The sequence below is a fragment of the Protomyctophum bolini genome (assembly GCF_963924005.1).
Source record: "Protomyctophum bolini genome assembly, chromosome: 9".
Taxonomy (NCBI): Eukaryota; Metazoa; Chordata; class Actinopteri; order Myctophiformes; family Myctophidae; genus Protomyctophum; species Protomyctophum bolini.
This window is the reverse complement of record NC_137870.1, coordinates 37,326,359-37,337,679: the sequence shown is the minus strand read 5'-3', so window position 1 is coordinate 37,337,679 and position 11,321 is coordinate 37,326,359. Positions and strand designations below refer to the sequence as shown.

At 43.0% G+C, this 11,321-nt stretch overlaps 1 protein-coding gene across 1 annotated transcript; it reads left to right on the top strand.

Annotated features, from left to right (window-relative positions):
• The first annotated feature begins 257 nt into the window (after window positions 1-257).
• On the top strand, window positions 258-8,636 carry nherf4a (NHERF family PDZ scaffold protein 4a). The gene is made up of 12 exons (XM_080771774.1): window positions 258-348; window positions 932-959; window positions 1,100-1,161; window positions 2,700-2,908; window positions 3,694-3,765; window positions 4,503-4,635; window positions 5,225-5,361; window positions 5,494-5,701; window positions 6,570-6,766; window positions 7,220-7,429; window positions 8,008-8,232; window positions 8,466-8,636. The coding sequence occupies exons 2-12, from the start codon at window positions 946-948 to the stop codon at window positions 8,496-8,498; spliced, it is 1,500 nt and encodes a 499-aa protein (XP_080627900.1). The 5' UTR covers window positions 258-348; window positions 932-945; the 3' UTR covers window positions 8,499-8,636.
• Window positions 8,637-11,321: the final 2,685 nt, after the last annotated feature.

Here is an 11,321-nt window from a genome sequence, read left to right as displayed (position 1 = left end):
ATCTTCACACACGCACAACCTGTGACCATTTAATAAAAGGCAATGGCTATCGTAGTGTTGACTGAGATTGGCGTGCGTCGGCACATAACTGAAATGCGTGACATTGCAGATATCTACATTTACAGCCCTCTGCACTCTCAGATCTCTCCCTTGCCCAGAGGCGGGGTGTGTGTGCGCGTGTGTGTGTTTGTGTGGAGAGAGAGGGAGAGAGTAGAAAGGACATGAGTGTTTGTCAGTTAGTTCTGCAAGAGGGAGAGCTGAGAGGGAGTGAGAGAGGGGGAGGAGATGACTTCTCTTTATAAAATGCTAACTCTTGGAAGTTGGATCAGACCAGCCATGTCAGGACATGTGAGTACCTGGTTGATGAAACAGGCCAATGTGTGCTCATTAACTAGAATTCTGATAGAAAGCAGTGTGGTATTATATCTACTGTTTGTTGTCTAACTCTGTAAACTCAACAAGCCATCGTGACACTAAGATGGTGCGACGTGTAATTCTGGTGTGCTTCTAGAGGTGCATTTCCTGTCAGTCATTCATCTCTAAGAAAGTCTCCGATTTACGTTCACAAGAATAAAGCAGAAAGACACAAGAGTTTGAGCTTAATGATCAGCTCCGCTTGCATCCTTGGTGACGTCCATGGGAGGACAGGGAGACAGGGTATCAGGCAATGAGTAACCGAGACAGCAGCAGACCAAGGTCACCTTTGGGGAGAGGTCATCGTTGGACGGTAAGTAGACTGGACGGGTCTGAAGGGTGGTGGTGGTCTGAATATGTCCTCCTAGCACCCCTGTCTTGTCTCCTGTTGTTTGTCTTGAGGTGTTCTGGCAGAGCGAGTCACCTCTAGACCATCATAGAACAACAGTATCATTTTAGAATAGAATACGAAAGGCTATGACTTATTCAGTCTTTTGTCTCTTGTCTTTTGTCTCAGGTCACGAGGATGCAATGGAGGTTGCACGGTAAGTTACTCTTTGATTTAGTCATACTGACGTTGTGCTATGGTCTGCAAATGAGATATGAAAATAAATGATCCGACTATCAATTGTGATGTTTTATGCTCACTTCACTCTTTTCACTGTTCGTATCTTTCCGTCTTAAGTTTCAAGTTCAATCCGAGGGAAGGGATCGACAATCCAGCCCTGGTGATTTCAGATGATCCAGGTAAGGTTCATCTTTCAAAATCTATATAATGCTCCAGCCACCTAAGCGTGCATACATACTCACTCACTCACTCATGCACACACACGCACACACACACACACACACACACACACACACACAAACACACACCCCCCAGTAGGAAAATAGTGAATCTTTATCTCCTCACAGACCATCCTGTGTGTGAGAATGGAAGCTATCCAGGTTTTATCTCAGCAACTTTGTAAACAATTCAAAGACTGCTAACACCACACATTTCAGAGAATAACTGATATCTGTTACAGAAACCTGAACTGTGCTGTCTGTACTTCTATACTGACCACTTTGTACATACACCAGTGCTGTGTTGTGTTTTCTTTTCCACATGAATGGAATGAATCAAATAAAACCCTTACAAAATATTGAACTCTGCACTCTGCGGCTAGAACCACAGTTTTAAGGGTGGAACAGAGAGAATTGGTTGAAATGTTTTGCACTATATTAGTTACCGCTTAAACTTACCTCCTTCTGGTGCGTGGTGCTATGCTATGATCCCACCTTGATTTCTGTCCAGCTGTGTGGTCCAGTGCCAATAGGGAATTGGGACAAAATATTACCAAAAGAAAAACGCACCTAAGGGAATGAGACATTACCCCAGCAGGGGCGGTATTGCAGTCGCTGTACCGCACTGTTGTGACAAAAAGAGAGCTGAGTCAGAAGGCACAGCTCTCCGTCTACCAAGCAATCTTCGTTCCTACTCTCACCTATGGTCATGAAGTGAATAAGGTCGCAAATACAAGCAGGCGCCAAAATGAGTTTTCTTCGACGGGTGGCTGGCATCTCCCTTAGAGATAGGGTGAGAAGTTCAATTACACGAGAGAGACTCGGAGTAGAGTCGCTGCTTCTTCGCCTGGAAAGGAGCCAGCTTAGGTGGTTCAGGCATCTGGTTAGGATGCCTCTCGAGCGTCTCCCTAGGGAGGTCCTCAAGGCACGTCCCACTGGGAGGAGACCCCCGAGCAGACCAAGGATGAGATGGAGTGATTACATCGACTCACTGGCCTTGGAACGCCTTGGGATCCCCCTGGAGGAAGTTACTAATGTTGCTCTGGAGAGGGAAATCTGGAGCTCTCTGGTAGAGCTGTTGCCCCCGCGACTTGTCTACGGATAAGCGGTTGAAGATGGATGGATGGATTGTGCAAAAGCAGGGAGGGAGTGTATCGCCCAGGATTACATAGACAATTGACACTGGTTGAAAAAAGGATTAAAGATTATATAAAAAAGGCAGGCCCATCACTATATACTGTATGATCAGAATGGCAAAAGAACAGAATACTTCCATAAACGTATACATTATACTATACATATCTATATCACCAGATAGGTAGTGATGGATGCATGGTGCCCAGGCCTAGAACAAATTCAACGATGAGAATAATGATGTACAGAGCCAATTTTGCAATGCTTGACCTTTTAGAGATCACCTATGGATAATGTTCTATGTGGACCCCAGGAAGTGTATAGCTGTTTGCATTTGAAACACTGTTTCTCCACCGTTCCCTCAGAGCCAGAATGTCCTGTGCCTCGACTGTGTCATCTGAAACGCGGCGAGGGCCAGAGCTTTGGCTTCTACCTCCGGATGGAGAAGGACCAACGGGGCCACGTGGTGAGGCAGGTGGAACCGTGGGGCCCCGCAGAGCTCAGCGGCCTCCGAGATGGAGACCGGGTCCTGGAGGTCAACGAGGAGTATGTGGACAACATGGAGTTCCCCAAGGTCAGTGTCTGGAGCAGTGTTCAGTTTGTTGACTGAGACTAAAAGACTCATTTCAGATGACTATTAGGACTGAAACTAAACGGTGTGTTCTTAAGACTAAATCAGAATTTGCTCTCAACACTTAGGCCCTAACCACACCAAAGGGTCGAGACTGTTTTAGTGTTGTCGCAGCGGTTGTTGCGCGTTGACCCACGTCGTCCCAAGTTGTCCCAAGTGATTCAACGCATGGAATTCAATGGCCCTTAAACCACCACACCAAAGGGTCACCATGCAACTCCTTGCAACCGCTTGGACCCCAAGGAAGTTGCATGGCGACCCCTTGGTGTGGTTATAGGGCTTAAGACTAAAAGACTAAGGTTTTTGATATTTAGTCCACTAAGTCTAAATATGACTCAAACTAAATTATGTGTTATTCAAAAGACTAAGGCTAAATCAGTATTTGCTGTCAAAATTAACACTGGTCTGTAGAACTGTAAAGGGTGATTTGCAATTTACATAAGGATCGTGCTGTGACACACTGTAAGCTTGTAGACCAGCTATTTTTGGTGCACGATGCCGTCACATGACCACATGTGACACTGTATTTTTTGACAGTTCTGCTGTAATAGATGTCACTCAAAAGTTACGAGCCAGGTTCAGACCCATGACACTTTGTGATTAGGTGTGTCTTCAGCATGTAATACAGTATTATACAGGTACTGACGGTTATAAGCCCCCAAGAACAACTGGCTCAATGTTAAACATAATTATCCCAATTAGAATTCTCCTCTTTTTCTATTGGACAGGTGGTGAGGAGGATCCAGTACTGTGGTGTGCATTTGTTTCTCTTGGTGTTGAGAGGAGAGGATTATGAGAAGGTGATTTTTTTTAATACACACATACTGTACATGGATGGAGAGACACATACAAACAGTATACTATATCTCTGCTGTCGGGCAGAAACAAGCTGTCAAAAATATTAACTTTTCAGCAAATACTGACACAATACTGCCTCATCAAAGTTGGTATGGTGACTTTATACAATGTCAGGTACTTGAATGTGTACCTACATTACATTATCATCACTTTACCCACTTTACAGCGAATAGAGGTTTATGACCATTAATGTGGAGATGGGTCTTTTTTTCTGACTGAGTTTGAGGATCCACTGGAGGTTTAGTCAGAAGCACTTAAATACTTTTCATTGGTTTAATATTTGCAAAAGCCGCACACAGATGAGTTCAATAGCACTGATTTATTTAAAAAAAACTAAAATGGAGAAAGCAGTTTTTTGCCTGACAGCAACGATATATAGTTTTAGTTTACAGTACCGTATGTATGTATACCCGGTATATATATATATATATATGTGTGTATACATACGGTACTGTAAACTATATATTGTTGCTGTCATGCAAAAAACTATATATAAAAATATATATATATATATATATATATATATATATATATATATGTGTGTACGAGGAATCTTTGTTTTTTATGTGCGTGGACTAGTATACACGCTACATTTTCTACATTTCCTCGAGCGCATACTGTATGAAACAAGCGCTGCTGCGTCTTACCCGACCCCACATGATTTGTCCTGGCCTTCCAGGCGATGTCCACGTGCCAGGACCTCCAGGCGTTAGCCAGGACACACCGAGGAGAGGGCTGCTCTCGACCCCGCCTCTGTCACGTCCCCCGACACCCTGACCAAGGCCTGGGCGTCACCGTCACAGCACTGGAAGGTAATTAATCGGCACCATTAATTAAACCTGTCTTTGAAAGCTGAGAAAATACCGTGCAAATGAAGCACGCAAATGAAGCAACTAACCCAATGCTTAGTAATATAGGCAGTGTGATGTCAAGAACATGGGCCTACTTATCAATTCTACAAAGTTCAAGATGTGAGTTTGTCTGGACAAATAATATACCCATACAGTGTATTGGGAAGCCTGACTGACACACAGCCTATTTATGGCCAACATCCGTCCCCGAAGTCAGCGCAAATTGATGTTGCTGCTGGGCAACGGTTTCTGTTGTCTGTGACCTCAGACCAGAGCTTGTTCAGCGAGAGAGGGAGGGAGAGTGAGGGGCATGTGAGGGAGGGATTGGGAGGGAGAGGGAGTGTGAGGGATGTAGGGATAGGGAGAGTGAGAGTGGGAGTACAGCCAGTGCTGGGTACCAAAAACTGAACACGTTGTCAGCGCAATAACCCCAACAACAACACCGCAAGGTTTTCTGCTTGTATCTGTGATAATTATCTTCTACCTTATTGCACCTTTTTGTGAGAAGGTGCAGACGTGACGTGTTGAACAGCAGCTGTTTTGTCCTCAGGTCAGAAAGGACAGTACATTCTCAACACGCTGCCTGATGGACCAGCAGAGAAAGCCGGTGTCTGTAATGGAGACAAACTGGTCTGGGTCAATGGTGTCATGGCTTCCACTCTCACATACTCTCATGTCAACAAAATAGTATGTGTTCTTCAGCACAATCTGTCATTATTATTTATTATTATTGGTAATGTTTTTAATGACCATAATAGATTCCCATCTATCCGCTTTCCGTTATCTGAGCTTGCCTGTGATCATGTCTTTTCCTGTCAGGTGAAGAAGATTGGCGGCTCTGTGACGTTCCTGGTCATCGACAGAGACAGTGAGTACAGCTACATCAGGAGGAGGATGCCCATCTTACCTGTTCTATCACAGAAGCACAACCTCATCCACAGACCAAAGACCATGCGTCTGATCTATGGTTCTGACGGGTATGGCTTCCTGCTGCGACAAGAGAAATTGCCTCCAACGGAACTCGTAGGTGAGATATACATTGAACAAAACGGATTTGGGGGTTCTATGTGCATTACTAATGTAATAAATAACTATTGAGTACTAACTATGAGTACTCATGTTTTGATGTTGTTCTCAGCCAATGTGTGGATAGCACCCAGATAATGGAGTAGAGAGGATATGATTTGTCACTGTTTTCACCACGTTTTGTTTCAACCTACTGGCTATGCAGTCACAGTGTCAGGAGTTAGAATCCAGCTTGTGTTGCATTTCACCCGTCCCTCGACTCCCTCCTGTCTCTCTTCACTGTCCACTGACTCGAGTCATGTTCAACATTAAAATCTTCTTAAAAGTGTATTAACAGTTTGCATGGACAGGCATAGGGAAGTAGGCCTACTGTATGCATACTAGTAGCCTGCTAAAAGGATGAAACCAAGAAAGTCTTTTGGCTTGTTTACATTGGTGTCCTCACTCCTCATGTACTCAATTCATCGAAAAACATTATATATTGAGAGACAAATATGCAGTAATATCTCAACCATGCTCACTATAACATGTTACCCTTTCTGACTACTGGCATTATGTCTCAGATGTGTTGTGTTGTGGACATCAGAAACCTGCCAAATGCCAATGATATATCTTTGGTGGGGATTCCAAGCTAATGGGAACTGCCTTTCTCTTCCTGGAAAGTTAGACCTAAGTTAGGACCATCTAACCATGGATTATAACCGTTTCCGTGGCATTGCAGTGCTTGCTATTTTACTCATCTCGTTGAAATTGTATGATTTATTATTATTTCTGTAATATGTCTCTGCTACCCCGCAACCCCTTAAATTAAGAGATATTAAAAATATATATATTCTATTATTTTCTGTTCTACCAATTCACCATCCAAGCTCACCTACTGAGGGAGGTGGATGCTGGGAGTCCAGCAGAGAAAGCCGGGATGACCGATGGAGAGCTGCTGCTAGCGGTCAACGGAGAGGAAACCGAGTGCATGGAGCACGAGGACATCGTCAAGAGGATCCGGATGAGTGGTCAGAGGGTCAGCCTCACCTCCATCTCCATGTCTGGACGAGACTTCTACAGACAGGTGAAGTTCAGAGTTTGCAGGTCCCATCTGTCAGCATCATCACGGCGCATTTAGAACATTTGGGACATTTAATGGGGTTTTTTGTGTGGCCTTTATTTTATATCTTTTATTTATGGAGGGACAGACAGTAGGCCGACAGGAAACGGGGAGAGAGATGGGGGGGGAAGACATGCAGCAAAGGCCGTCGGCACACTGCCAGACTGGACCACTGCGCCACGGCCCAGTTTAAACAGGGCTTTTAGACGTGCAGTTTCATACTACGATATCCTGTCTCTTGCTTTGTTTTTTTTTCCTTTTTTCTTTTTTGCATTATTATTTTTCTTTCCTGTTTGTTGTCATTGTCTTTTTATCAATAAAAAATTAAGTGGAAGACACTGACACAAGAAAATCACACTGTCTGTGATATGAAAATAATCAATGAATACGCTTTGTTTGTTCTGTTGTTTTCTGCAGTTAGGAATATCCCCTCTGATGTTCCATGATGATTACGTCCCTGACAAGGGGGGACTGAGAACTGTGTCCCATTTCACTGAACACCGTAATGGACGTCATGGGGACAAATCTGTGCCCTGTCCCAGGCTATGTGTCCTGGACAGACAAGACACGGGCTTCGGTTTCCATCTGGGATGCATCCAGGATGAGCCGGGGGCATTCATTGGCCAAGTATGCCATACTAGATACTACACAGCACTATATTAACCAATACATCCACTGCATTCATGCCTTGTTGTAAGTTAAGATAGGAACTTGACAACAGGAACAACATAGTCAGGTCTGATCACTGGATTTGTTACAGTAACAATAAGTTCGGAATCTGTCTGGACCGTCTTTCCATCCTTCTGTCAAGTGTGAGCATATCTCCTAGGCATAATAATTATTATCTCTCCATGAGGCCTAGGATATTTGGTTATTTCTAGGGAGGACAGTACGCTGTGTAGCAAATGTAGGTCACTGTGATACTACAAACCCAATCACTGCTTTTTTATCCTGTGGGTCACTAGATACATTTTCTGAAAGCATTCAAAGATAGAGAGAGGACATCATAGAAACTGTGGTTGCATGTTCTGTACAGGAGACAGTGCCTTTGTTTTATGCTCAGACACACCCAGGGACACAGCCAGCCAGACACACATAGCTGTCTATAGGAGTGGTTGCCTCAAAAACAAACGGCAAGGACTGTCTGAGTGATCACCCAAGTGAGTAGTTGTGTTTTGACTGCTGTTCTCTCTTTCGTCCTCTAGGTGGTGCCAGGGGGCACTGCCCAGGGAGCTGGACTATGGGAAGGGGACGTGCTGGTGGAGGTGAATGGACAGAACGTGGAGGACAAGTACTTTGGGGATGTGGTGGCGTTGATAAAGTCCAGTGTGTCACCTCTCAGGATGCTGGTGGTGGAGCGGAAAGGCTACGAGTGGCTCAGACAGAACGAGCAGCCCGTCTCTCCAGGACTGGTCATCTACAGCTCTCAGGTCAGACACAACTCGCACTAATAAATGTGCAGAAATAAAACAGAATTTTGTGTGGCATGTTCATTTGTGATTGTAGGCTACGTTGTACCTCATTTAGATTTTGCAGGCTTGATTGCACTGTGCACATGTCTGAGTTGGATTAATTACAAGCACGTTGAACTGTGTTTAATCAAACAAGCAAACGTGCAAAGACAAACGGACCGAAAATGATTTCCATCTTGTGTGTTTTTCAGGTTTCAAGGAGATCAAGTGATGTCTTTTTATAATGGAGTGTTGAGATGCAACCGGAGACGCTCTTGGGACTCTGATAATTGACCTGTAGGGAAGCTGACTCCCCCTCTAACTCTCTCCAACAAGTCATGTCGTGTAGCCTAGGTAACGACAACGATGACACAGTGCTCGGTCATTAGGATGAAAACACAGTTGACGTTAAAGACGCTTTGAGTCAATGTTGAGACAGCCTTCCTCAGTAATAGGTTTATTACATGGGCTTGCACACACACACACACACACACACACACACACACACACACACACACACACACACACACACACACACACACACACACACCACAGTGCTTCAATCATGTAGATCTTGCTCAATGGGAGACCTTATATACACACAGAACTGTCTGTTCTACACAAGGTATATGTATACATTTAATTAAAGCTAGTACCCAGATCAACATGATGAGGTACACATCGACAGAACGGGTATCGCGTCGACAGAACTTTTGGTCTGTCAGGCACACCCTTGTACGAAATTCCAACAGAGGAAATAAATAAAACAATACTATTCATGATAGTTAAAATTGCATTCAGTATTTAGAGGATGCTCTTACCCAGGGTGACTTCACTGACTTCTAAGTGCAAGATAAGAATAGGCCTAAGTGACATAAACCCTAGTCGGCCTAGGTCCTTTGTCACGCAAGCAGAGTGCAAGGAAAAATTAGTTAGTGCTGCAAAGTAACTAGAGTATCAAGTAAACTAAACATCAAACCTAGCATCTGTCAACATGCATCTAAATAACATTCTTAGCATGTGGTCAAGCAGAAATACTATACACAAATTTAAATACTACACATATTAGCCTATAGGAAGATACTTACAGTCTTACATTAAGTAATCATAATTGTGTAATATCAGGAATTATTCCACAAAATCAAGAGAAACACTGCTCCATCCTCATATGTTACCTGCTGCTACGTATGGACGGTTACAGGAATAAATGCCATCTGTCAACACTATATCTCTCATCCTCGGTTCCTAAGTCATAGAAAACTTATGATATGCTGTTTTTACTTAAATTGCCTCTCAGTAGCATTTAAGAATTGTGTTTTGGTCAAAGACTCAAAGTGTAATTGAGTTGTATATCTTACATTGAGATACTGAATGATGAGCAAATAGATTTTGTTAAAATGTTCTTATAGTGCTAAATGTGTAGCAACCCAAAATGAATGTTTATTTTTAATATTTTGATGTTCTAGTTTTTTAGCCAATTATTATAATTATGTCACATTAAAGCTCTATTTTGTCAGAGCATTATGCATTTTGAGTATTGTATGAATGTAAATACATTATTTAAATAAAGATATTGAAATTCCATCGTTTCCATAGCAAGACCAATTCATGGTACTTAAAATACATGACATGTTAGCCTATGATAGGAAGGCCCTTGCATAAATATATGTAAACTCAGGTCTCCCGCACAAAAGTCCAACATCTTAACCACTAGACCAAAGGGATATCCCTATGGAGGCCATCAGGCTGGGGCTCTGCATGAGCCACTTATACATACTGTATACATGAAGTAAACATAATAGGGCAATATCAGTTTGCGCTATTATGTTTACAATATCAATACAATTATTACTATTGGAGCAATTTGAACCCTCCAGCCAATTAGAATAATATCAACTACAGCACCATTGGGAACCACTGATCAGTATACAATGTGCTGGGCACTGCTGGCCCTTGAGAATAACTGGTCCTTCAGGTCATTTCTTAAGGCTCTCGTCCACTCTACAACATAAATTCAGTAATACTGGACCGTGAGTGACATTAGAAAATGATTGAAACCAAAAGAGGAGGAATGGAAACTTTATATCCCCCAATAACTTTAGAAAACACTCAACCGTTAGGCAGCTCTGTAGTGTGTTTATCACTGGAAGGCTCATTGCCATGACCTAGACCTTGGAAATGAGCTCATGTGGGGTTGTTGTTGTTGTTGTTGCTGTTAGAACTGAGAGAGGAATGAAGCGAGTAGCCTATATCTACAGAGTCAGGAGATTGTATGAACTAATGGCAGATGGCAACGGAATCTCTGCCACACAACCTTCAGATGATGCAACATAAATGTGTGAAAAAGCTGATGAGATAGATTTCTGGTCCTTTGGACCTTGCACACACAGGCATGCACACATCTACCTCCACCTTTTTCCAAATCATCTCTGCTTAGTTGGAAACAAGCCATATTGCTTTCTTGGGTTCAATCCTTTTAGCATTGTATTTGTATTAAACTGTACTTTATGTATTTTGTTTTTGCAAACTGTTAATAAAGTAAACAATCAATCAATATTGCCTAACCCTGCCTATTTATCATTCTGCCCTTAATATTTCTCCAATAATTATACTTGGCTCTTCCCTGATAAAACATGTCAGCCACTTGTGTTTTATGTCTACATTTCTGATCCACCTGTATTTCTATTTGAACAGCAGTAAGTTAAGTAGTAAAAGAAAATCCTATATAACACCCTATATCGCCACGGTCTGCAGCTGTAAGAGCTGGTTCAAGCTGTTCTACGAACTCTGCCGGATAGGTCCTCGGTTTTGGAAAGCTGGTAAAGAATTCCCTTGGCCCCCACACTTCAGAAATCATGGTTCTCTGATCTGTACCAGATAAAACCACTCTCATTGGAAATTTGCGTCACTGAAGCATATACGCTTCTGGTTGGTTAACTAAATTACTGTTATAGGAAATAATTTAACAGTGTCATCTTCTAACCTTATGGCACTCCTTAGCAGCGCAGACCTTCAAATGCTCTCCACCCCCCCCCCCCCCCCTCTTCCTCTCTCTCCTTTCTCTCTCT

What these genes read in the sequence shown, in the direction of transcription:
- nherf4a (XM_080771774.1), top strand. An exon ending in GAGGAGAGGATTATGAGAAG is followed by an intron (nt 3,766 to 4,502) that starts GTGATTTTTTTT and finishes CTGGCCTTCCAG; the next exon opens with GCGATGTCCACGTGCCAGGA. An exon ending in ACTCTCATGTCAACAAAATA is followed by an intron (nt 5,362 to 5,493) that starts GTATGTGTTCTT and finishes TTTTCCTGTCAG; the next exon opens with GTGAAGAAGATTGGCGGCTC.